This window comes from Chiloscyllium plagiosum, unplaced genomic scaffold (assembly GCF_037043375.1).
Source record: "Chiloscyllium plagiosum isolate Xiang-an unplaced genomic scaffold, Cpla_swu_hap1 HiC_scaffold_19, whole genome shotgun sequence".
Taxonomy (NCBI): domain Eukaryota; kingdom Metazoa; phylum Chordata; class Chondrichthyes; order Orectolobiformes; family Hemiscylliidae; genus Chiloscyllium; species Chiloscyllium plagiosum.
This window is the reverse complement of record NW_028270157.1, coordinates 53,999,780-54,027,318: the sequence shown is the minus strand read 5'-3', so window position 1 is coordinate 54,027,318 and position 27,539 is coordinate 53,999,780. Positions and strand designations below refer to the sequence as shown.

At 37.8% G+C, this 27,539-nt stretch overlaps 1 protein-coding gene across 3 annotated transcripts in view; it reads left to right on the top strand.

Annotated features, from left to right (window-relative positions):
• The window catches only part of parvb (parvin, beta), an 81,516-nt gene extending 54,603 nt beyond the window's left edge, over positions 1–26,913 (top strand). For 2 of the 3 annotated variants that reach the window (XM_043709207.2, XM_043709209.2), the window contains exons 7-13: positions 829–887; positions 3,414–3,433; positions 5,483–5,544; positions 7,216–7,284; positions 13,982–14,083; positions 17,010–17,082; positions 20,367–26,913. In XM_043709207.2, coding sequence (XP_043565142.2) covers positions 829–887; positions 3,414–3,433; positions 5,483–5,544; positions 7,216–7,284; positions 13,982–14,083; positions 17,010–17,082; positions 20,367–20,443 — 462 coding nt within the window. In that variant the 3' untranslated portion in view covers positions 20,444–26,913. The other variant, XM_087997397.1, reaches the window with a different exon arrangement.
• Positions 26,914–27,539: the final 626 nt, after the last annotated feature.

Below are 27,539 nucleotides of genomic sequence, written 5' to 3'. Positions count from 1 at the left end.
TCTTCCCTCAGTATTTCCTAGTTTCTGACTCTAGCCTTTCCATTACTCATTCAGATTTATACATCCTTGAGCGATACTTTTTTTTGGGTAGGGAGGTGATGGTGACTCCTTGTATTTATTTCCAATTGTGATCTTCTAGTCAGCTGCATTACCCTTTTTACAGGTACCTCTATCTTCCTGATTATACCTACATTATTAATACTATTTGCTGACCTAAAAACTATTCATTTGGGGCTGATATGTTTCTCGACCCCATTCTTCTTGGCTTCTCCCTGTAACCCTTGATCCCCATACTAATCAAGTACCTATCTATCTAAATCTTAAATTCACTCAATGTCTTAGCCTCTAAGCCCACTGCAGCAATGAGTTCCACAGGTTCACCACCCTATGGCTGAAGAAATTACTCCTCATCTCCATTCTAAAACGTCATCCCTTCAACCTGAGGCTGTGCCTTCAGGTCCTAATCTTTCCTCCTAGTTGAAACTACTTCTCCATATCCAGGCCTCTCAGTATTCTGTAAAATTCAATCAAATCCCCTCTCATCCTTCTAAATTCCAAGTACAGAACCATAGTCTTCAACTGCAACTCTTCCAAGGCCAGCTCACCCGTCCTTAGATACAAGGCTTAAAACTATTCATGATATTCCAAATGTGGTCTGACCGGAGCCTTCTACAGTCTTAACCGTACATCTGTACTCTTGTATTCTAGCCCTCTTGTAATTAATTCATACTTATTGTTAAATTGTTTATACTGGAAAAATGTAATGTGATTTGTAAAAGTCAAATTGATTCTGCTTCTGGTTCAATGAATTTGTATTTTTTTTTACAGAAGCGGGAGGGCATACTTCAAACATCGCACGTTACAGAGGAATTTACCAGCACAACAGAGTAAGTTGAAGTTTACCATGTGTCTCAAATATAAAAGTAGTTCAGTAGAGTAGTTAGGAATGAAAACTGTTTTAAGGTACACCATTTTGTTCAGGAGTTGAATTATCATCTCAAAACTGGTGAAATTAAATTTTAAGGGAGTTTGGGAATTTTCAAGAGAATAAGGGCACATGGTCACTTCCATAGAAAAGACCATATTTCTTGTGGGCCAACATGTTGTTTTATCTTAAGTTAAAGTCTGGACATAGCCAATTCTTAGTGAATAACTTGTTAATATGTTCATTGGTAACAGCTATTCTGATCCCCTTTGAGGAACAGATGACATAAATTCTACATCTCATGCTAAAATTGCTGAACAGATTTATTAAGAATTAACCTTGGAAGCAGAAGTCAAAAGGAATCATTAATTTCTAAAATTGGGTACAAAATAGCTAGGAATTGTGTGTTTTCTGTGGAACTGTTTTACTTTGAATGAAAACTTGTTTTGCAAAGTTTTAAAGGATTGAATTTCTGTGAAATTCTTAATTGACCTCTATGATTTTAATGGCGTTCGGCAAATTGATAAACTGAGGAAATGCTCAAGTATTTACTGAACTATCAGTTAGACCATGAAAGACTGGAAAATCGACACCAGCATTGAAGACCCAAATTCAAAATGCTTGCAACAACTGGCTCTTAATTCTCGTGGGTAATTATTCCCTACCTATTAAGTGTCTCCTCCTGGTACCTTGTTAAATTTCCAAACAGCCATATTCTGAGTAGAGAGCATGCGAGTCTACGGACTTGATATCCATGAACAGATTAATGATCATATTGAACAGCATCGCCTGTTTTGCCTCAGGCAGCCTTGTGTTGAATTCTTGTATAAACTGTAAAACAAGAGACCTGATTGTGTTCCTTTCCTGTGTCTTATTTTAGGGCCATATAAATATCTCCATCTGTATATCAACAATCCCTCATGTCAAGGAGAGTTCTTAGTTGTGGATGGCTGGGTTGAACTGAGGTGTCAAGTGTTGCCTCTGATTTATGAGCCTTGTTTTAGCCTTTTCTCGCTATTAGCTGATAGAGATGGTCGCAGATTGTTAGCTCCATAAGCTGTTCCCTGTTTTTACCATTCTCTCCCAGTGACCACTCTTTTTGATTAGAAGTTGTTAGCATTATGTTTGATGACATCAAAGATTTGGTCATAATTGGGCAATCTGCTTTCCACATGATGAGATTAATAAAGTTGAACTTCATAGAGGCTTTAAGAATGCTTTTGAATCATTTCATTCAGTTGAAAAGGCTCCCTTTTGTTTGAAGCATAATATTTTGCCACTGCTGCTGCATTCCCCCAACATATGGGCACACACTTGCACCCCACATTTTGACAGACATGCACAAGCTGATAAGCACCTTCCTTGACTGTTACTCTTCAAATCAGTTCATTGTGAAGATAGATTTCTGAACCAACAAATTCCATCAGATGTCCTGATGCTGTAAAGATGTCTTGCTTTAGGGCAATGTTCGCCTCTCAACCACCCTGAGATATCAACTATAAAAATGGCACACGAGCTGAAGTGACTACATATTTACAAGAACTGGCCTGGCAGACAATCCAGAATTGCCCAGTACCAGAAAAATACACGCTTCCTTCTTAGTGAATGGACTTGCTGCTTTGTATGAACTGTCAAATTGTACTGACACAAGTTTGTACACAATCACAGGTCAGTTACAAATTCCAGTGTATTCCCAGGTTAGGTACATTTTGTGCATTGCAAAATAAAGTTCTCCATATCTTCCTTTAAATAGAATTCTATATCTGCTTCCCCTGGGTGGTATTTCCAGTTTTCTCACTAACAATTTGTGTGGTTTCCTTCAACATGCTTGCCGTCTAATATTCAAATATGATCAATCTTGTACTGTGGGCTGTACGAAATTGAAGTAATTCACTCAGCTATTGAAACTGAAAAATCTGTCATCATTCTGGGCTAGCTTCTACTGTGGGATCTGGAAGTGATAGGGACAGCTGTATTATGGGAATGATAGGTGGCCAGCGTATGAATATTGATATGCACCATTGCCTTTTCATATTTAGGTGTGCTAAAATAAGAATCTACTCTTTCTCCATATCACTTTTCAGAAGAGCTTCTTCAGTACCCTGATTATTATGCTCTTTGCCTGTGACATGATGTGGATGCACACAGGAAAGAAAAAGCAGAGTAATTTGTTAAGAAATATGCTTCAAATAATATATGTAATTAATTCTCAGCGTAAGAATGCCTGTAAGCACAGCTCTAGTCTGGTGATTAGGTTAATTGATCTAATCCACATACCCCTTATTATATTACAACTAGACATATGATAGTTAATTTCTTTGTTATTTATTTTCTAAATATTAATGTTTGCCAAACCTCCTCAAATAAGATATTTCAACTCTGTCTTATCCAAGAACCTTTAAAAGTTGGCCAGAAGTCGGGTATGAATGAGACCAGACTTGTTTGTTTGATTTTAATTCTTGACTGTTTGTTGTACTGTGTGTTTCAGGATGATGATGGGGAGATTCGGTAAGTAAAGGATGAAATGCATTCAATCTTTATTACACCAAAAATTGAAAAAGGTCAAATAGTTTTATTTTATTCTGTTGAATCTTTTAGTTCATGGCAACATTGTATCCCGATTGTGAAAGCAGTCCTTATGTCAGGATTTCAAACAAGGTATTCACTGATGTTTAGTCAAAGAACTACATGGGGAATCCTCATTTTGTTAATAGGTAGTATATCTTTTTTCTGAGGGGACAGGTAAGGAATGCATTTCTTTCTATACCAAAAGCTTGCCTAGAGATATTAAAATATCATAGACATATTACCAAAGCCTAATAACAAGTTTACTCGTGGATGGAATATTTTTTGAACAAAATAGCACGAACTGAATGCAAGCCAGATTTCACCAAAGTATTTCAAGATTAGCTGCCAAGCCTGTAAGAAGAAGCTTTGCTGGTGATAAAGTGGGGAAATATAACAATTGTTGTGGTTAGAATGTCCCCAGCTTTACTCCTGTTCTGTGCTGAATTATTTAATCTCATTTGTGATCATTAATCGTGTAATTGTTGCAGTTGTACTCAGCAATGCTCATTCCTGATTGCCATTTCATGATGCCTGCTGAAAAGTGTATGATTGTAGGTTCTGGGTGGTGATATAAGTATTACAGTTGCAAAGCTTTCCTCCTTGCTGTTTACGGTTGCTACCTGGCTTTGCATTTGGGTGAGATATCAAGCTGTAAACAAGCAGCTTGAGGTCATTGACCTTAGATCCAGATGTGATGTCACATGGCTGAAATTTCTGAGGTCTGAATAAAATTTTGATGGACTGCATGAGATGATCATGTTTTCCCTATCAGAGGACAATTACACCATCTAGTACTATACTGTCCCTGGTATAGTCGTGCACCAATATGCCATGGTTGAATTCTCACCACTTTTTTGTTTTCGTTGCATGTTTTGTCCAGCTGCTGCACTGGAACTTCTCCTGATGGGACAGTTTAGATCAGGAGCTTTCTCTGTGATACAGCAATGGGCTAGTCATTTCAACCTTCTGTGTTTCAAAACATGTATTTTACAACTTCCTGTCATTTACAGAGTCGTAGAGGTATGTGGCATGGAAACATGTCCTTCGGCCCAACTTGTCCATGCCGCCCAGATTTCACTATCAAACTAGTCCCATTTGCCAATGTTTGGTCTGTGTCCCTCCGTACAAATCCCATCCATGTACCTGTCTAACTATTTCTTAAATGATGAAATTCTACCCATTTCCACTGCTGTCTCTGGCAGCCTGTTCCAGACACTCACCACCTTCTGCCCCCTTTCCCCTCTCTCCTTAAACCTATGCCCTCTAGTTGTAGACTGCCTTACCATGGTGAAAAGCTGTTGGCTATTTACCTGATCTCTGCTTGTCTTGATTTTGTAGATGTCTACAAGGTCACCCCTCAGTTTCTTACACTGCCTATCTAACCTCTCCTTATAACCCAAACCTTCCAGTCCAGGTAGCATCCTTGTAAGTCTTTTCTGTGTGGAGGTAACTGTGCACCTTGGAACCATTCAAGTAAAGTAGTCCCAGGTTTTATTTATCAGTTTTGGCAAAGTTATTATATTTATCCAAACTTAAGTGAGGTTGTAAGAATTGACTCTATTTCCCTGGGTTAGAAAGGGGCAATGTCATACGTTTCAGCACCCGATCACTTGGCAGCAAGCCTTGTGAAAGGTGCTTGGAGTACCAGTGAGGAAAGATTTAAACTCTGCTTTTGGCTCTCACTCTCAGGATCACATATGAGTAATATGAGATACCAAAGTGCCTAGTGGTGTTTCTGCCAAACAGCATGGGTGTGCAGTTGAGCAACAGCCTAAAAGGCACTGTGCAGGCCTCTTTTTTTAGATTAAGTAATTTGTGTGTGGAGATAGCATTTTAATTTTTGCCTAAGTATCACAGTTTTGACATTGCTACCCAATGCTGCATCATTACCCCAGAGAGGCATTAAATAGTGAGGAAGTGAGGTCTGCAGCTTCCACAAAAATCCTTTTTAAAAAAAAAATTGATGTTCATTCTCACTTGTTATTTCAGAGCGGGATGCATTCGATACACTGTTTGACCATGCACCTGATAAGCTCAATGTTGTTAAGAAGGTAAATTCAAAAATGAGTTCTAAAACATCTCAATTTCTGAAATGGTATGATGAATTGCATAAACAGATCAAATGTGAAATTTTTCAAGTGGTACAATGAGTTACTTTTATCTAAGATCATTACTACTTCTATTGAATAGTAAAGAAGGACACCACTCAGTCTATTATTCAGTCCTGATGCTAGGTTTTCAACTGGGGCTATCTACCATAATCTCATTAATTTGTCCTTTAAGTGTATGACTTTACATTCCTTCTTTTTGTCTACTTACTTTGAAACTGTGTTCGAGTCTATGGCAGTATCCCATAAGAGATGAAAATGTTCTAAGCATTCTTTGTTCTTCCATAATCTCCGGTCTGTGCAACCTTTTTACAATTCACAAAATGGGAATGGCCTTTCACTATTTACCTATTCACAATTTTGAATTAATCACACATGATCATTTTTAATTGAACTCAGTTTTACAAGCTCCCTTGGTGAGTTTGAACCTCAATATTGGGTTGCTAATTTGCTACCATAACTAAAGGAGTACCATACCAAAATTGCAAACTTTGTATCAGTTTTCAGTAGACCGTCTGAGACTGAGTGTGACATGATAGAAGTGTGTAAAATGATGAGAGTTATGGATATTGCAGACAGTCAGTGTCTTTTTTTTCCCCCAGAGTGGAAATGTTAGATACTAGGGGACATAAGTTTTAAAGTGAGAGGTTTAAGGGAGATGAGCAAGGAAAGATTTTTATGCAGAGAGCAGTAATCGTCTGGAAAACACTGTCAGGGAGATAGTAGAAGTAGATATAATAGCATCATTTAAGAGGTGTTTGGACAGATACTTAGACAGGCAGGGAATAGATTGATACAGACCATATGCAGGTAGATGGGATTAGTTTGGAATGGCATCATGTTGTCATTGATCGCATATATGTACATGCTATAGTTATGTTTAAGAGCAGATACTAACTGGGGAAAGATGAATGAATGTGCATTAATGCTTTTTATTGTGAAGTGTAAATGTCCATACCTCTGTGTCAGGAGGTCCATGATCAAGTTCATCTGTCACAGAACTGATTCATAATGTATCTGAACAGGTTGATTAAAAATTATTTTTAAAAAGCACTTTCTGTTAGGAAGGGGCTCGTCTGTGAAGTGGAGTAGTAGCCTATACTTAGAGTATACTATGTGGAAGACAGATCAACTCCTCATTCTTCCTTTGCCAGAACCATGTTTGCCACATTAATGCCACCTTGACAAAGTAGCTTGAATGAGGTTATCTGAATGGGGAAAGACATAATAATTTTTGTGATTAAATAGACGTTAAATATTGGTGGCAACAGAAGCAGGAAATAGAGGGTTCTATGCTTTAAACAAATCCTCTCCATTGACTGTGGTTATCTCTTCTGCCAATTTCAATTTAACACAATGGCCAGAAATTCAATTTGGTTTTGCTCCATTCTATTGAAGCTAACCCATAAGTACAAGTGAACAATATTATTTATTGAATAAGGTGTAAGTTTGTCGTTGTGAAGGCCCAAATTGTCATGTGATCCTGATTGGAAGTTTTGGTTTGACAAGAAGCTTTTAAATGATCATTGGCGAAGAGCAAAGGCACCACTTGTTTGATAGCCTTGTTTGATTTGAAAATAGAGCTTTGATGTTTTTATTGTTTTGTTTTCCCAGTCGCTTATCACATTTGTGAATAAACATCTAAACAAACTTAACTTGGAGGTGACAGAACTGGAGACACAGGTATAAATGTTTTGGAAATTTTCTCATTTTGTTGTATAGCAGTACAGACCTAATAACTGATTACTAGAAAGAGCATTCAGGATTCTTCCATCAGTGCTAATTATTTATAATTCTAATATTTAATTATTTATCATTCTTTCAGTAATCGTAGAAACAAGTCACTTCATAAGATGCCACATCCACCAGAACCTTCAATTTGTAACCATCATTTGGAAAAAACCTTTTAAAGCAACTTTGTAAAAGAAAATTCCCAGTTTGTAACTCATTCCCCATTATTTGGTAATAATATAATTGTTATTGGACAAGCAATGGTGATCATAGCAACAGTTCATTTCACTTGAAATATGAAGGGAAACAGAAAAGTGAGTGTAGATAGTTTTAACTAATGTGTGTTACAAGAGCAATGCACTAGTAACCAAGCCCCACCACTCCATGAGTTGCACTATCAATATGTAAGTGTTTTGATTCAATCAGCAATATGACTGACTGTTTCCTTTGTGCTGCAATCCAGCTTTCATAAATGTAATTAGAAATACCCTATTTATTATGAAACAAAACTCATTTCCAAAAAAAGGCAGCAAAACTGATTAACATTCAAGATATAGTCTGAAATTGGATCTATGCCCTTTTAATCTCAAGGCAAGTGTTCACACAATGCAAAAGATAACATAGATTTAGAGTCATAGAGATGTACAGCATGGAAACAAACCCTTCGGTTCAACCGGTCCATACCGACCAGATATCCCAACCCAATCTAGTCCCACCTGCCAGCACCCGGCCCATATCCCTCCAAACCCTTCCTATTCATATACCCATCCAAATGCCTCTTAAATGTTGCAATTGTACCAGCCTCCACCACATCCTCTGGCAGCTCATTCCATATACGTACCACCCTCTGTGTGAAAAAGCTGCCCCTTATATCTTTCCCCTCTCACCCTAAACCTATGCCCTCTCGTTCTGGACTCCCCGACCCCAAGGAAAAGACTTTGCCTATTTATCCTATCCATGCCCCTCATAATTTTGTAAACCTCTATAAGGTCACCCCTCAGCCTTAGACGCTCCAGGGAAAACAGTTACTAACCTGTTCAGCCTCTCCCTGTAGCTCAGATCCTCCAACCCTGGCAACATCCTTGTAAATCTTTTCTGAACCCTTTCAAGTTTCGCAACATCTTTCCGATAGGAAGGAGACCAGAATTGCACGCAATATTCCAACAGTGGCCTAACTGTATCTGTACAGACTATATCTATACAGCCACAACATGACCTCCCAACTCCTGTACTCAATACTCTGACCAATAGAGGAAAGCATACCAAACGCCACCTTCACTATACTATCTACCTGCAACTCCACTTTGAAGGAGCTCTGAACCTGCACTCCAAGGTCTCTTTGTTCAGCAACACTCCCTAGGACCTACCATTAAGTGTATAAGTCCTGCTAAGATTTGCTTTCCCAAAATGCAGCACCTCACATTTATCTGAATTAAACTCCATCTGCCACTTCTCAGCCCATTGGCCCATCTGGTCCAGATCCTGTTGTAATCTGAGGTAACCCTCTTCGCTGTCCACTACACCTCCAATTTTGGTGTCATCTGCAAACTTACTAACTGTGCCTCTTATCCTCGCATCCAAATCATTTATGTAAATGACAAAAAGTAGAAGGCCCAGCACTGATCCTTGTGGCACTCCACTGGTCACAGACCTCCAGTCTGAAAAACAACCCTCCACCACCACCCTCTGTCTTCTACCTTTGAGCCAGTTCTGTATCCAAATGGCTAGTTCTCCCTGTATTCCATGAGATCTAACCTTGCTAATCAGTCTCCCATGGGGAACCTTGTCGAACACCTTACTGAAGTCCATATAGATCACATCTACTGCTCTGCCCTCATCAATCTTCTTTGTTACTTCTTCAAAAAGCTCATTCAAGTTTGTGAGACATGATTTCCGACGCACAAAGCCATGTTGACTATCCCGAATCAGTTCTTGCCTTTCCAAACACATGTACATCCTGTCCTTCAGGATTCCCTCCAACAACTTGCCCACCACCGAGGTTAGGCTCACCAGTCTATAGTTCCCTGGCTTGTCTTTACCGCCCTTCTTAAAAGTGACACCATGTTTGCCAACCTCCAGTCTTCCGGCACATTAGCTGTGACTATCAATGATATAAATATCTCAGCAAGAGGCCCAGCAATCACTTCTCTAGCTTCCCACAGAGTTCTCCGCTACACCTGATCCGGTTCTGGGGATTTATCCACTTTTAACCGTTTCAAGACATCCAGCACTTCCTCCTCTGTAATCTGGACATTTTGCAAGATGTGACCATCTATTTCCCTACAGTCTATATCTTCCATATCCTTTTCCACAGTAAATACTGATGCAAAATATTCATTTAGTATCTCCCCCATTTTCTGTTGCTCCACACAAAGGCTGCCTTGCTGATCTTTGAGGGGCCCTCTTCTCTCCCTAGTTACCCTTTTGTCCTTAATATATTTGTAAAAACCCTTTGTTTTCTCCTTAATTCTATTTGCCAAAGCTATCTCATGTCCCCGTTTTGCCCTCCTGATTTCCCTCTTAAGTATACTCCTACTTTCTTTATACTCTTGTGGTATAAACATATATTAATAAATATTGCAGATGAGTGGAATCGAGACCAATCCTCCAAGTTAAATCAAAACATAAAGACAAGGCACCAAAAACATTTTGCGAAGGGTAAAAGAAAACCATCCTTGTTGGCCAATAGTCCAAAAAAAATAGAATTTAGCAAATTCACACAGTCCACCGGGTTGACAAAATCAAATTGCTGAGGAGAAAGTGAGGACTGCAGATGCTGGAGAGTGAGTTGAAAATGTGTTGCTGGAAAAGCGCAGCAGGTCAGACAGCATCCAAGGAACAGGAGAATCGACGTTTCGGGCCAAATCAAATTGCTAACTACCATAAATTGGCTAAAGATGTTCGAAACATGTTTTGATTCAGGTGGAATTCAATCCGGTTCCAAATCTTTTGGGAGAGGTCATAGTGCAGCTTTTCAGGGTTTACAAGCTATTCAAAATATTGAAATATAGAAACTATATCAGGTTCCCAAATACTTTTATGTAAGAAAGGGAATGAGAGGATTTGAGGGTTTCTCCTTCCTAACTCTCTAGGTTTGTATGAGAACAGAAACCAAAGCTAGAAAATGTTCCTCGTCAAGTATCAGCAAAGGGGACCATCTATAATCTCTTTCAAAGTCAGGTTTTCGAGTAAGTGAACTGCAGAACTTGTTTAATTTTTCCTAAAAGCTGGGTGGTTGTTTCCCAAAATCATTTGACTTTCTGTAATTAGCAGAGGGATCGTCGCTCATGTTATACTTTGACCTAATTTCTAACAAAGTGAGAATTCCCTTTTCCTATTGTGACAACTTGTTTAATCTAGGTATCCAGATGGTTCAATATCTTCCAATATTTTTTAATATAATCCACAAATATAGTTATTTCGTCCCAATAAGTAGCATCATCTTCCCAAAGGAAAAAATGCATGAGAAACTTTAAAAGTTTTGTTCATAAACTCAGTCATGATAAGGATGATTTGAGAGTCTTGGGAAACTTGTCAGTTGTGTGTGTTAATAATCTCAATATCATATTGCTTGCTACAGGAGCAACATATAGAGAAGAATCCAGTAAACACGGTATAACAATTAATACCTGAGTTTTTATAAATGACATTTTGACGTTAATAATCCTCAATTCCAAATTGTTAACCCTATTTTCAGTGAGATCAATTGTCACAGCCTCTTACCTGCTTCCTGTAGCTTGACACACAAGATACCAGTTTCAGCTTGTTGTTGGTCTTATTCTACTTTCAGTCAGTCATAGAATCATGCAGCACAGAAACACCCTTCAGTCCAACTTGTCTGCGCCAACCAGCCATCCCAGTCTCACCTAGTCCCATTTGGCCCATATCCTGCTAAACCTTCCTATTCATATATCCATCCAGATGCCTTTTAAATGTTGCAATTGTACCCACCACCAGCACTTCTGGCAACTCATTCCATACACGCACCAGTTCCTTTTTAAAACTATCCCTTCTCACCTTAAACCTATGCTGTCTAGTTTTGGACACCTCTACCCTTGGAAAAAGACCTTGGCTATTCACCCTATCCATGCCACTCATGATTTTATAAATCTCTACAAGGTCACCCTCAGTCTTCACTCCAAGGAAAAAAACCCCAGCCAATCAACCTCTTCCAATAATTCAAACCCTACAATCCCAGCAACATCCTTGTAAATCTTTTCTGCATCCTCTCAAGTTTAACAACATCCCTCCAGTAGAAGAGCAACCAGAATTGTATACAGTATTCCAAAATACCCTTGCCTATGTTCTGTACAGCTGCAACATGATGTCCCAACTCCTATACTCAGTGTTCTGACCAGTGAAGACAAGCGTGCCAAACGCCGCCTTCACCCCACTGTCTACCTCTGACTTCACTTTCAAGGAAGTATGCACCTGCAACCCTAAGTCTCTTTGTTCAGCAACACTCCCCATTAACTGTATATGTCCTGCCCTGGTTTGCCTTAGCAAAATGCAACATCTCACATTTATCTACATTAAACGGTATCTGCCACTCCTCGCCCATCTGATCAAGGTCCTGTTGTACTCTTGAGATAATCTTCAGAATCCACTGCACCACCTATTTTGGTGTCATAGAATCCCTAGTGTGGAAACATCCAAAGAGTATCTCATCAGACCCATTCCCCTATGCTATTATTTTACATTTCTCCTGACTAATGCACCTAACCTACACATCCCTGAATGCTATGGGCAGTTTAACATGGCCAATTCACCTAACCTGCACAACTTTGGTCTGTGGGAGGAAACTAGAGCACCCAGAGGAAACCCACACAGACATGGGCAAAATGTGCAAACTCCACACGGACATTCGCTCAAGGCTGGAATTGAATTCGGGTCTCTGGCACTGTGATGCTGCAGTGCTAACCACTGAGACACCTTGCCTAATCTACAAACTTACTAACCCTACCTCTTATATTTACATCCAAATCTCTCTAATTCTCTTTACTTCTTTACTTTCCTCAGTCTCCTGCCCTTTAGCCAACCCCACATCTTTAAAAACACAAAATAGTTTTCCTTTAAAGAAAGTAAAATTTAAAATGGATATTTGAACCAAATGATGTTCCATCCGGAAAATTGAATGCAAATATTAAAATATCTTGTATTTGATCTGAGTGCTGAATTGAACTGAACTGAATTTTCTTCGATTTTACATTTACTGTATAATATTTTTCATCTTCGTAAGTTTTATACCTATGGTTTAGGACCTTTTGATTGTTCTCCCCCATCCAACTTCAAAGTATTAACAGGAACAGATAGAGTAGATAAGAGAATATCCTATTTCCACTGATTGGGGATTCTAGAATTTAAAGTTCATATTTGAGAATTAGGGCCAGGCATTCAAGAGATATGTTAGGAAGCATTTCTACATGCCAACGGTGGTGAATGTTTGGAACTTTTCTTCCACAAATGGCAGTGAATCCTGGATCAGTTGTTAACTTTAAATGTGCGGTATATAATTTTTTAAGTAAAGGTATTAAGAGATATGGGCCAAAGGCCATACGGAGTGCGCCCACAGTTCTGTCATCGCATTGAATGGCGGAACAGGCACAAGAACCAAATGCCCTACTCCTGTCGCATGTTCCTATCTATCTCATGGGCTCTCAGCATTAGATTAGATTAGATTAGATTAGATTAGATTAGATTAGATTAGTTACAGTGTGGAAACAGGCCCTTCGGCCCAACAAGTCCACACCGCCCCGCCGAAGCGCAACCCACCCACACCCCTACATTTACCCCTTACCTAACACTACGGGCAATTTGGCAGGGCCAATTCACCTGACCTGCACATCTTTGGACTGTGGGAGGAAACCGGAGCACCCGGAGGAAACCCACGCAGACACGGGGAGAATGTGCAAACTCCACACAGTCAGTCGCCTGAGTCGGGAATTGAACCCGGATCTCTGGCGCTGTGAGGCAGCAGTGCTAACCACTGTGCCACCGTGCCGCCCATTGTGTTCAACTGTAAGTTAAATAGAGTTGCATATCTTCTTCTGTTCTAAGTAGAAGCTTTTTTGCAGTGTTGATTGCTGTTTTTGTGGGCTCAAACTTCCTGACATTGATCTCCAGTTGCTTTTCACTAACTTGAATCAATTTGTCATCCTCATCAATATACAGCTTGAAATAATGTTCATGATTGCCATTTTGCTATGTAAGTTATTTTCTCTCTTCATACTTATACATAAGATCACTTGTCAATTGTTTTCTTTCCCTGCTGGAAAATCCAGATTTCTTCTGTGTCTCCTCAGCGCAATGATCTGATGACAGAATTGCTTCTCTTATTCTTATCTGTGCTGTCTCCAGGGCAGCTGTATCTTGGTCCTCGACTGGACACAATAGGCCTGGCATTGTCTGACCAGAGAGCTGTGCACAAACTTTAAATTGCTATGCACCTGTTCAGAACGCGTAGTTTAAATGGATGTTGTCCTCCAAATTGAGCTGTACTTCGCATTCATGTTGTTTAATTATATTTGCTTAATTGATTTCTATTCCAAGTTGATCAGATATGTTTTTTTAGAAGAAATTTAAGTGATTTGGATTAGCTATCTGCTTTATAGAGTAGAAGCACTGTCATTTTAATGTACTACTCTGTCAGTTTGCAGATGGTGTATACTTGGTGTTGCTTATGGGACTTCTTGAAGATTACTTTGTTCCTCTCTACAACTTCTATCTGACACCAGAAAGTTTTGAACAGAAGGTCAGTCCTATGAGTACAGTATAGTTGACTCTTGTTCAATCAGCTGCATTTGCAATTTGTGAGCTTTTATTAATTTAGCAAGGTAGTAAAACTAGCAGGCATTGGTTACTTATGATCCATTGGGTCAGCACATTAATCCTGGTATACTGTGAAAATTGTAATGTTCAAGTTTGATGACCTTTGAACTAGAAGGGGGAACGAGGACAATCTGTAAATCCTGTTAAGAATTTGTAGCAATTGTAAAAAGATCTTTTATTTTTTGGTAATAAATAAGAGTCCATGTCACCTGATGACCTTAAATCAAGAAGCAGTATCAATCGAAAGGAAACTTTGGTGGTTCAGGCTCTACCTGAATCATGCTGTGACCAGGATCCTGGCAAATCGCATAACTAGGGCTATAGGTAGGCTTTAAGCTAAATTTGAGTGTGGGTTTGGTCATTTACATAGAAAAAATTAAAGTGGATTGAACATTCAGAAGAGGTTATTAAAGTTTCCAGAACAATTAATAGGACAGAGAATATAGAAAGAGTAAGGGATCTAACTTTAAATTGATAAGGAGACAATATGAGAAGGGGACTGAAGGTGTTGCGCCAGAATGCACACAGTACCTGAAACAAGGTTAATGAGTGTGTAGCATGGATTGTAATTGGCATGTTTGATGTGGGTGTCACAGAGACATGGCTGCAAGGAGTTTAGCAGTGGGAACAAAATATTCAATGATACACATGAAATCAAAAGGACCAGCAGATAGGCAGATGGAGGTAGGGTTGCCTTGTAAGTAAGAAATGAAATTATATCAATAGCAAGAAATGGCGTAAAATCTGCATGAGGTACAGTTAAGGAACTGCAAAGGAAATAAAGACCCTTGGCCTTATAGCAATAGTCGGGATGTGGGGCAGAAACAAAACCAGGAGATAGAAAAGGCATGTAAGGAAATCATGGGGGACTTCAATGTGCAAGTGGACTGTGAAAATCAATTAGGTAGCAGATCCTGAGAAAAGGTATTTGTGAAATGCCTATGAGATGGTGTTTTTGAAGTAGGTTGTAGTAGAGTCCATTAGGAAACAGACAATTGTGGATTTGGTGATGTGCCAGTGAGGCAGACTTGATTAGGGAGCTAAAGGTAAAGGAACCCTAAAGAGGCGGTCGTCATAATATAGTAGTATTCACCCTGCAGTTTGAGAGGGAGAAGGTGGAAGTGCATTTGTGGGGTGAATAAACGAGGCTGACTGCTAATGAGACTATAGCATTTAGTGTATGGAGCTAGGAGACTGAGGGTGCCCAAGCTTCACTTCACAGACTCTTGCAAGCATGAGGCGAAGACCCTAATCATCGACAATCTTACCTGAAATCACCAGCTGGTGATGAAAGGATATGGCAATATCCCTGTTGGCTAGTGTGCACGACTAAGATGACCATTGACCTTAACAGCTTGTCAAAAGTCACTGATGCAAAACAATAATCCACATTGTCACTTGGCACCTTCATGTGTGCCTTTTATGGCAGAACCTGCCTGTCAAGGATTGACTTTCACAGTCATCAGTAAAAGAACACCAAATGTAGACATCCCCATGTAAATGGATTACTGTTGCATGTATATTGTTTTATAAATGAAAGAATGCCAGTGCACGCGGGGACCCTAACAGTAAGTGGTAAGAATTATATGTTCACGAATGGAAAGGTTTCTGAATTGAAATTTATATATTTCATATGAGGTTCAATTTAAAATAATGTGCCTGTTTAGGTTTACTAAATTTAATGTTTATGCAACAATTTCAGCTTTCCACCTTTTTAAAAAAAAAAAGCCTGCTTTGTAAGTTACGTGTTGAGATCTAATTGATGGAAAAGTACATTTCTTTGTCTAGGTAATCCACAAATCCATTGTGGAGTCATGAAGGTCCTGATTCAGGATATCACTGCTGCACTAAGAAAGAGCAAAACCCATCTTCATCAGTATTGCAGTTGTGCAAAGGAATCTTTTGAATCAATAAAAACACAACCTCAGAGCAAAAGGATGATGAATTTCCTGTGGAGTAGGGTTGATGAGTTAATGGTATAACATTAATAAGCATAGTATTTAATTTATAACAAGTTTTTTTAAAAGGCTAGAATAGTACAGTGAGTAAATTATAGAAGTTTTTAATGTTTTTGGATTTTTAAAATATTCTTGACTCTCGGGTTTTCAGTCCTTGCATCTTAGATTACTGTCTGTTACATGAGTTCCAACTTTTTCCCCTGCTGAGTGTGTCTTCATTTGCTTTAGATCTTTATAAAAGGTTTAGTAATATTCCTGGGATAACAATCGAATAATGAAAACCCTGGCCTGTCAGTTAAGTATCCTGTGATTAATGCCTGTGTTTAAAAAAATCAATTGATCTTGAGCGTTGTAAAATATTTGGATTAAACACATTAAAGATTGGAATAGGTGTCTGCAATATGCAAGGACATTTCTTTGGAGTTTTTGATAATTTCAAGCCTTCCTGAAAAACAATATAAAATAACAATCGCAATGATTTAAACTGACTTGTGCAAATTGGAACTCGTACTTCATGTGATTCAAATAGCTCTGAACTGAAATATTCACTGGTATTTAAATCCATTGGTTTAATGGGGCTTCCACACTTCCATACAACTGTCTGCAAGTTGTGGCATTGTGTGGAAGATGAGTGACTGAAGTTGTGCAGTGCTGAAAAGCATTGGAGCTGGTGCATACATTGTAGGGTTTGGAACTTAGATGATCCTACTCTTACATGGAATGCTGTATTCTAGTTGGTGGGCTGAGCTTTGAATGGAGCAACAGGCATACAGTAGATTTGACTGGTGAATGGTACAGTGAACAGTAGTTATTTTCTTGCAATTTACTTTTTTGATGGACTAAACCTTTGATGTCATGAAGTGATTGTATTAACTGTTTGTTTTTCTGTAGGCTCACAATGTAGCATTTTCCTTTGAGCTTATGCAGGATGGCGGACTTAAGAAACCAAAGGCTCGCCCAGAAGGTATTTTTTGAATTTCAAATATATAATCTTGACTACGGTGGTTCAGATTTATTATCAACTGTATTGCTTATACCAATTATAAGCAACTCTTTAGTATTTGGAACCATAAAATATAATTTCAGGCCAGTATTAAATTGCTGTAGAAATAGAAAATAATCGAATTTGACTCTAGTTACTGTTTGTCAAATTTCAAGGTTGAATTGTACATTGGTTCAGGTACTCACTAGAGCATACTGTATGGCTAGATTTAACATAACATAAGAAAGGGGAGCAGCAGTAGGTCATTCAGCTCTTCAGGTTTGCCCCACATTCAACAAGGTCATGGCTGATCTGTCCCAGGTCTGAATTTCTCTTGCCACCTCGCCATAGCCCTCGAATCAAAAGGTATCTATCTCCTCTTTGAATACTTTCAGTGATCTAGCCTCCACGGCTCTGTGGGGTAGCGAATTCCAGACATTCTGGGAGAGGGCATTCCTTTGCCTCTTAGTTTTACATGTGTGTCATCTTATTCTGTAACTATGCCTTCTAGTTTGGGATTCCCCCACTAGTCTACAATTTCTCAATATCTAACATGTTAAGCCCCCTCAGAATCATTTCAGTGAAATCACCCCTCAATCTTTTAAAATTTAATGAATAAAGTCCTAACCATTTCCTGAAGAAGGGCTTATGCCCGAAACGTCGATTCTCCTGTTCCCTGGATGCTGCCTGACCTGCTGTGCTTCTCCAGCAACACATTTCCAGCCCTAACCAGTTTAGCCATTCTTGATAAATCAACCTATTGAATATCTTTTGAACTGTCTCCACTGCCAGTCCATCCTTTCTTAAACGTGGGAATGAAAACTGTGCAAAGTACTCTCCAAGTGTGGCCTCACCAAGACCATGTACAATTGTAACAAGGTTGCTCTATCTTCCAGTCCTAGCATTAGATGTCATAATTACATATGCCACCTTGCTGTGCCTGCATACTGCCATCTTTTGTGTTTCATGCGCAAGACCGCCTAGATTCCTCTGTATATTTGTTTGGAGTCACTCTCCATTTAAGTAATAGTCTGTGCTTTGATGCTTCCTAGCAAAGTGCATATCACTTTCTGATATCAAACTCCATCTGCCAAATTTTTATCTACTTAACTTAAGGAATCTTCAAGGAATCTACTTATGTCTTCATCATAATGTACACTCTCTCCTATTTTTGTATCAACATCAAATTTGGATAAATCACACTCTGCCCTCTCCTCAAAGTTACTAATATAGGTAGCAAATGATAATGGCACTTCAGAAGTTATGTATTTCCAACCTGAAAGATCATTGATCCTAACTGTTTGTCTTCTGCATTAACCAATCCTTAATCCATGCTAATACATTATCCTCAATAACATTAGCTCTTATCCTGTGCAATAAACTTTATGTGGCACCTTATCAAATGGCTTCTGGAAATCCAAAATCACTATATCTACCAGTTCCTCTTTATCAACTGTGCTTGTTATATCTTCAAAGATCACTTACAGATTTCTCAAATGTGATTTTTCTTAGACCAAACTTTGTTGATTGTATTGAGCTTCCTAAATTCTTGCTGTTTCTTCCTTCATAATTGACTCTAGCATTTACCCAGTGAATGATTTAATCTAATTGGTGTATAGCATCCTGCTTTTTTTCCTCTCTCCCTTCTTAAACAGGTGCTTCACATTAGCAATCTCCCAATCTACTGGAACTCTTCTAGTATTCAGTAAGTTTTGGCTATTTGACCAATGCCTCCATTATCCCTACAGCTACTTTAAAACCCTTGAATGCAGACTATCAGGTCCTGGCAACTTGTCTGTCTTTTGTCCCATTAGTTTGTTGAATGTTTCTTACCTTCTGTTAGAGACCATTACAGGATCTTTCCTCTCTTTAGCGCTTTGCTTACCTGTTATCTTTGGAATGTTCATAGTGTCTTCCACCATGAAGACCAGTGCAAAGTATTGGTTTCTACTATTTGCTGTTTCCCTGTTCCCCATTATTAATACCCCAGTTATATCCTCAAAAGGTCCCATGTTTATCTTTTTTTAAAATGTTCCTGAAGAAGTTCTTGCTGATTTGTTTTTATATTTATTGCCAATTTACTTTCATAATCACTTTTTTTTTCTATTAGCCTTTTGCCATCTGATTCTTAAAATAGTTGCAAAGTCCTAGCATGCCACTAGTTTTCGTCATTTTATATGTCATAGTTTTTATTGGATAGTCTTCTTGACTATCTTTGTTAACCAACTCAACGTCCAACTTAAGAATGAAATGCCAAAAAGGATGTATTAATATTAATTTAATGATTGATATACAAACATTTCCTCATATTTAGGAACAGTGCCCTGTTCATTTGCATAGAAATTGAGTAGTGAACTGACTTAAGAATGGAACCTATTCTCAACGGGGGGAATGTCTGTAATTTCCATTGTTCAGTTTGTGGAAACTGGTTTGAGATTTGAGTTGCTTTCCCTCAAGCTGAATTTGAGATTCAATCATGTTGTGATTGCTACCACCCAGAGGATTGTTATATATAGGATCTTTTATAAATCTCATGTATTACTAGATTTAAAATGTCCTGTTCCCAGGTAGGTTTCAACGTACTGCTTTACGAAGCAATTTCTGGTGCACTCTACAATTTAATTTTCCATGTTACCTTTCCCCATCTGATTTGTGCACAATATGCATATTAAAGTTGCCCATGTCAATTATAATGCTCTTACATGCCTCCACTATTTCCTGATTTATATTTTATCCCTCTGTTAGACAACTGATTGGGGGCTATGGGCGATTGCGACCTGAGATTATGTCCCCTTGCACTCCCTTATTTCCACCCAAGCATCATTGCACCTAAATGACTACTCACCACTGCATCTTTTATTAACAAAGCTGTCTCTGACTCTTGTGGCACCTGATAATTATATATTCACGTTGCATAAAAGTTATAAACTGAATGTCTTATACATTTTTGGCAGCAGGTTCCCTGCTGGTTTTATCTTGGTGACTGCATGTGCTGGTGACACTAAACCTTTTGCCTTTTCTGGAGGCAAAAGCTCACTCTTTGCACCTGAAGTTACACTCCAGAGATATCAATGAGATGAAATTAAGTAGGATGAGTTAGAACTGCATTCTCCTGGACTTTTGAGCATTGCTATGGTATGCCAAGCCATGAGCCTGTGATCTTCCCTTTCCAGTTCACTTTCCCTCTTTGCCTTTAATTTCTTTCTTGTGAAATTGCTAATTTTTGTTAGAACGTTCAGTGAATGTGTTGCATATTCTCTTGTCAGATATTGTAAACCTGGACTTGAAGTCAACGCTGAGAGTGCTTTACAATCTATTCACAAAATACAAGAATGTGGAGTAATTGTTGGAATAATCAAGACATTCTGGGAGAAACATCACTGAGCAGTTACCAGGAATGCCTCCCATATACCTGTGCCTTGCCAAGTTGACATCGCAGTATTAGTTTGTTTGGATTTTTTAAATAAGAAAGTTCCTAGTTTGTAATTTGCTTTTATACTTATAAGACTCTTTCCTCCAGATATGTTTCTTCCTTCTCTTAAAACCATTTTGTTATTTAACTAAATGTCCACACCTTGTCTGAAGTGCTACAGTTACAATATTGTCTGTTATAGAGTCAATGGAACCCGACCATTTTATTTCCTGTGTTTTCTTTTATGCTGTATTGTAGTATGAATTTTGTTACACCATGCATGTTACCTGACTCTTTCTCACCAGGTTATATTGAGGATAGAGTATATCATTTGTTTGCCTTGAAACCTCTTGAGGATTGAGCAGTGTTTCACCTTTCAATGCACAGAACTCGTTCCTAGAATATAGTGATGTCTGTGTGGGAGGATACTGGTTAGAAACGGAGAATGCTTTGCAATTGTACAACAATTAATTGACTTTAAAAAGTGACAGGTGTAAGTCATCACTTACGCTGCAATACTGTTTTCTTCACTCTTGTAGTGCAGTGGTAGGTTCCCTACCTTGGAGCCAGGAGACCCAAGTTCAAGTCTCACCTGTTCCAGCATTGTGCAGTAACATCTGTAAATAGATTGATTAGAAAATAGTAACTGTTTTCTTCAAATGGCCCTAGAGGTGCAATGGTAGTGTCCCTTCCTCTGAACCAAAAGTCTGGGTTCAAGTCCCACCTGATCCAAAAGTATGTACTAGCATTTTTTAACAGATTGTTTAGAAAATATATTATTTTCTTCAGGGGCTTTTGTGTGTAGTGGTAGTCTCCTGACCTCTGAGCCTCATTAGTTCAAATCCCATCTGCTCCAGAGGTGTGTAATAATATCTCTGAAGGTTGATTAACAAATATCTATTTTCTTCAAGTAATCATGACGCATCTTCTTCGTTTATATGAAAATTATCCTATATATTTACTCCCACAATTTCATCAGTTGAAATGAAGTAAATAATGCAGTTATAGTATTGTTCATGTGCTATGCCTTATTTTATCATTGTCCACTTTAGTTCTTAAAGCCAAGAGAGTAGGTTTCTACTTCCTTTTAAGGCTTTACCAATGACACTGAGAGATGCATATGTCTTGCATTTTTCTCCTGGGCTCAAATGTCTCAGTGCAGCTGAGATTGAGAATTCAGTGAAGCAGCAACTTTCATCTCTTTACAATGCTACAGCCTCACTGCAAGCAGTGATTCATCATTGTTGGAGTACTACACTGAGAGATTAAGTCAGTACAATTTATGTAATAAAATAATTCTCACAAATTTGTAACAGGCTTTACAAAGATAAGAATTTCTTCTGCTTTTGTAATCTGTCTCAAATTCTTAGGAAAATGATGGCCACAACAACAAAGGAGGAGGAAGTGACTGAACATAATGTTCTAAGGAGAGAGTGACAAGTAGTTGGGTTGAAAAGCCGTCATCAAAATTAATGGAAGGAAATAATACAGTGAAAATACTGACTTGAAGGAATTTTCTTTCTTTAAATGATCAGAATTAATTATTTGTATGGATCCCAGAAAATGTTCTAGGATTTTACTGCAGTGTTCTAAATTACAATACTTAATATTTAATGTATGTTTTGACAATGGGTAATTAAGTAGAGGCACAGAAAAAGCCGGGTTAAATATACTTAGATAACTTATATAACAATACAAAACGGTTAAACATAAACTAATTATGTATCAGTACACAGCTGGTTGACTACTTGAATTCTGTATTTTGACAATTCTGTTTTTTTTTTGGTATTTAATACTGTTAAAGAAAATCAAAATATTAGGCTGGAGATTGAAATGTTAATGAATCCTTCAACCAAATGGTGGCACTGTAGTACAAGTAGACTGGAAGGCACAAGTGAGCCTTTACAATATGACTGAAACATTTCTGCTTTGAAACATTTGTCACTTTGCAGACTACTGAATATTAGGGTGCTGGGGGTGTCTGGAAGCAAAATTCCTTGTTTTGCCAGAAATGTTTTGAAAGCTGTTTTATAATTGGAAAATGAGGAGGGCTTAGTGCACCGTATTTGAGATGACTGATTCACCAAGTTAAAATTGATGATTTTAATGGAGCAAAGTTAACCTGAGTACAGATTGAGAATTCTTGGATAAAATTGTTGATGGGAGAAATCTCCCTCTGTAGGAGCACAATCATGTTACCCACTCACCCAGGGACAGCATAAGGACAGTTTAACCTGTGTAATTGGGCCTTGATCTAGAGGATTCACCGTTCTCCTTTGCTGAGTCATAACCCAGGGTGCAAGTAACTGCTTTCAGAGGTCTAATCTCAGTGCTTATTTCTTACCTACTTTATTCACCCTCTCACAAGAGTGGCACTGAAGTGGAAGAAGGTGTCAAATTCAATCCTTATAAACTGCAAGTGAAATGTAGAGCCTTCAAATTGTGTCAATGCATGGGAACCTTGCAAAGCAAGCTCCTTAATGGTACAGGAGTTCAGAAAACATTGCAAATTGTAGGAACAGTTCTGTTTTTCTGTATTTTTTTAATATACTTGAGTGATTATATCATAAACTGTTTTCTATTGTTAGATTCCAATCTACAATTATAATTGAGACATGAACAGATAGTGAAATACATGTACCATAACTGGCACTTGAGCATTGGAAAAAAAGTTTGCACACAGTTGGGTTTTTTCTGATATTTGCCTTGCATACAGTTATTTGTTTTGCCATTGTGACAATTTATAAACTCTTACTATCTTTTGTATAATCTTTTACTATTTATCAAACCAACAAGTTTATAGGTATTTTCTTAGTGCATAATATCATCAACTACGGTGCTAGTTAGGTGTAACCAGAGGCCAGTATGGTTATAACTTGCAGTGTCAATTTACTTGAAAATTGTTTCTTTTAATAGAAAAGTATACTATTAGCTGCAATTCTTCATAAACTGGAGATAAGTTTACAGTGATGCAGTCACTGACTAGTGTTACTTGAACAATCATACACATGTACCTGTAAGTTCCTTTTGCACTGAATTACCTTAATAGTGTGATTTTCTTCTAGCACTTTAGAAGAGTATAAATATGATTCAATGATGTTATCAGTTTTCTTATTTTGTATGTCATCTGAGTTATATTCACTGTAAGTAAGGTACAAGACACCAGCACGTTTCCATCTGGTATATCAGTCTTCGCAATCTCATAAAAAAACCCATATCCGACTTTACATAATGCCCTACTAGTGCATCTCCCTGAACTTGCTGATCTACATTGATTCCTGGTCACCTAATGTCTCCAATTTAACTACTTCCTCCTTTAATTTAAATCCCTCTATGGCCATTTCATTCCATAACTTTGTAGCCTCCTAAAGTGCTTCTTCAGGCTCCTCCTCCCATTGAGCCCTACATTCTTACAAATTTGACCTTTCATGCATTTTCCCTTCCCTATCTTTCACTTCTGCACTATGCCTGCTTTCAACGGTTTGGAATTCCCATTTTACATCCCATGTAACCTCTGTTAATGCGTTCTGTTGACAAAACCTTGTTCTCCTGTTACGTCATCACCATTAGCAAGGCATCAATTAATTTGAAGATTAAGAATCTTGGGATATTTTTGTGTTAAAGGCATGTCTAAATGTTTCTGCTGCATGCCATTTACATGGTACAGATTTTACCTACTAGTTGCCCAAGCCTGGTTATTATCCCAACTTGTTGCAGACTCGGATGGGCTGCTTTATTGTTGGAAGAGATTGCCCATTAATGTAACCGCTAATGTTTGCATTCCAGAAAGCTTCCCTGATGAATTTGATGACCGAATGTAGCAGTTTTTCCTCCCATTACCAACCACCTTTAGTGCCTCCTATTCTTAAGCTATCTTAAGGGTTTCCCTTTGATTCCATTAACTCAAGTTTGGCCAGGCTTCTTTGTGCTGTGCTTGGTTAATTGCTGTCTTCTTGTTGATTGCACGTACTACTGCCTGTCCTCCAGGCTGCCTTTTCCCTGGGGTGATGTGTAATATAAGGACATACATCCAGATTATGCCTCTGACTTAATTGACAAGACATCAGAATGGATCAAGCTACCATGTTGTTTATCTATTCCTAGTATATAAGAACAAGATCACTGTTACCTGAATTAATCTGATTCATGTTAATGTAGCTATAACATGACTGAATTTATACAGAATATCCTCTGCAATAAATATAGTTAAGTTTTGACTTATGTACAATATGTTCTTTAGGAATATGGAGGTTGTAAATCTCACTGATTCTTGGCAATTTAATTTTAATCTTAAAATAATTAGTTAAATTCTTGCAACCAAATCACTGACTTTATAGTGCATAAAATTTGAAAGTTACAATTGTATGCTGCACCTTTTTGACACTTGGAACTGGCTGATATTGAAAGTTGCAGCTAAGTGAGGCTCAAGAATCTGATTTTAAAGTTAAACCAAGTTTTGACTTTTTTTTAAATGTTCTGAAACACTGAATATTTACATTTTCTTCACTCTACTGCATTGGGTAATGTCAGTTCTAATACACTCTCCAAGAAAAAAAACAGGTTAGTTTTTAAAGTATTTTAAGGTTAAACACATTATATTCCATGTTAATAGAATATTAGATGTGTGGAACTCAAATTGAATACTTCTTACTGAACAAGAGAATGTGAACAATAACCTTGATTACAGCTTGGACTCTTATTCCTAGCAGCATATTTACATCTGTTTCTTGTAAAGGTGATGTATTCTGGAGGACCTATCAGATTGCAAAGGTGCATTTTACAGCTCCCTTTACAAATTTTGCAAAGGTACTATGCATGTAGACAGCATTCTGACATTTGAGCTGCTTTATCCAGGCCTGTATGATGATTTCGTAGTGACAATTTTGACTTGAATGAAGGAATTGGATTACTAGCTGACCTCATTAGAGATGAGGTGAAGCTGTATGGGACAAGATGTTAGCCCACTATTTAGAAAGTTCAGTTTTAGTTATGTAATAAATATAATTTATTTTAATTGATTTTGTTGGATGAATCCTCAATGCAATAAACGTAGATATCACTATCATGAGCAGTCCAACAGGAATATTCTATAGATCGAACAGAAGGTTACATAGTATTGCAATACATTTTAAAATATTTTATTGCCAATAATGCAATTCAGCTGAAGTTAGTGCTGCACCATTATAAATAAACATTATGACACAAAAGTAACTGCAACTATAGTTTGTGTTTAAAGCAGTTCAAAATCTGATGTCTCAGAAAGATTGCTGTTTGATCACTGCTTTTGCCATCCCACTCAGCATCCTTAGAGAGCATTTGTATAATGAATATTCAGTGAAGCAATGTATTGTGGTAATCATCTCAATTTCCCATTCCTATTTTTGTGCTCTCATTGGGAGTCCATGTTTGATTATTTGTTCAAAATTAATTCAATGGCATACCAGGGTTAATCTTTGGTGAAGGAATGGGGTTGTCAAGATTATTCTCTCCCCGGATTTGGTTGTTTATTTTTGGTTGCTTGTTTGTCATTATAATGTAAATTTCAGCTAATAAGGGATATCAACTTAATGTCCAAATATTATACTTAAACAATACAGGCACATGTCCAGCTGTTTTAAGAAGTTTATAGCAAATCTGTGAAAATAGCCCAAAATAGTAACAGAATCTGAACTATAACCAGCAAAGTATTGCATAAAACCTCAAACTGATTCAAGTTATGATAGGAAGATATTAGGTTTTCACATGAGTGAAACAGGTTAGTGCGGTGATTGGTCAGGAAACTGTACTTTCACCCTTAGCAGCTAGGTGTGAGTCTAAACCTGATTGAGTTTTGACAGTTTCATCATAGATGTCAGTTCATGGAATATAATTTGGTACTAAATAATCAGTCTTTCTCATGGACATGCATTGTGGAAAACATTGTTTTCCTATTGGGATTAACTACAGATTTCTGCAAAAGCATAATAAGAATTCAGAATGCAGTTAACCAGTTAGTTACTTTTGTTGAGTGTAGTTATGATGCTGGAGTTGCTTACCTCAGTACAGACATGTCTCAACTCATATTATACCTGATGTATTTGAGAAGGAAAGAATTTCTCATTTATAGTGAAGTATCCAACAGAAGTGTTCATCTATTATTAGAAAAACGTGTTGCTCCAATCACAAGCTTTTAAGAACTTGAGAAATTATCTTGTCTTCGTGCACTGTTAATGAATTGTCCTACTGTTAAAAGTTATTTCTTTATTTGATCTCCAAGGTCACTTAAAATGCAGTACTGAGTCAGTTACTAAGAGTATCAGAAACTATACTCCTGTGAAAGAATACAAATGTCTTCTGTATGCATGGTTTGAGAAACATTAACCATTATTTATTCTAATAAATATGTTTGTTAGTGACCACGATGATATGTAGTTTTTGTTGCCTTATTAAAGTTTCACTGGTCTTGCAATTATCATAGCTGACAAAGCTGTAAGTACTACTATATTTCATTTCCTTTTTTTGTATATACATTTATTAGCAATTTTTTTAACTTTACAAACATACAAGATTATTGAAAAAAAAAAGCAATAACAAATATCAATATAATAAAAAGAAAAAAATACAAATTACAATACAACTACTGTCTACTAACTACTAACCTATCCTATAATACAAAGCAAACCCTAATACTGTGCAAAGCAACACCAAAAAAAATGAGCAAAATAAAACCAAAAATACACAAAATACAGAACAGCTATGCTCAGTGCAAAGCACCCAAACAAGGGAACGGGAGGATTGTATATATACCCGTAATAACTCAGGAGACCCCTTCCAGGGCTCAGGGCTTGACAAATCTAATCATCCTGGTTAAAGAAACGCCATAGTTAAGATAACTGACAATTCTATATCCAAATAACTCAAGTAGGGCTGCCATGTCTTATAAAATGGTCTGTTGTGTGGTGCACCATGTTTGTAAAAACGTCCAAGGGAATGTGCTCCATAATTAATTTCTGCCATCCCAGCAAGTCCGGCGGGTTCTCAGACACCC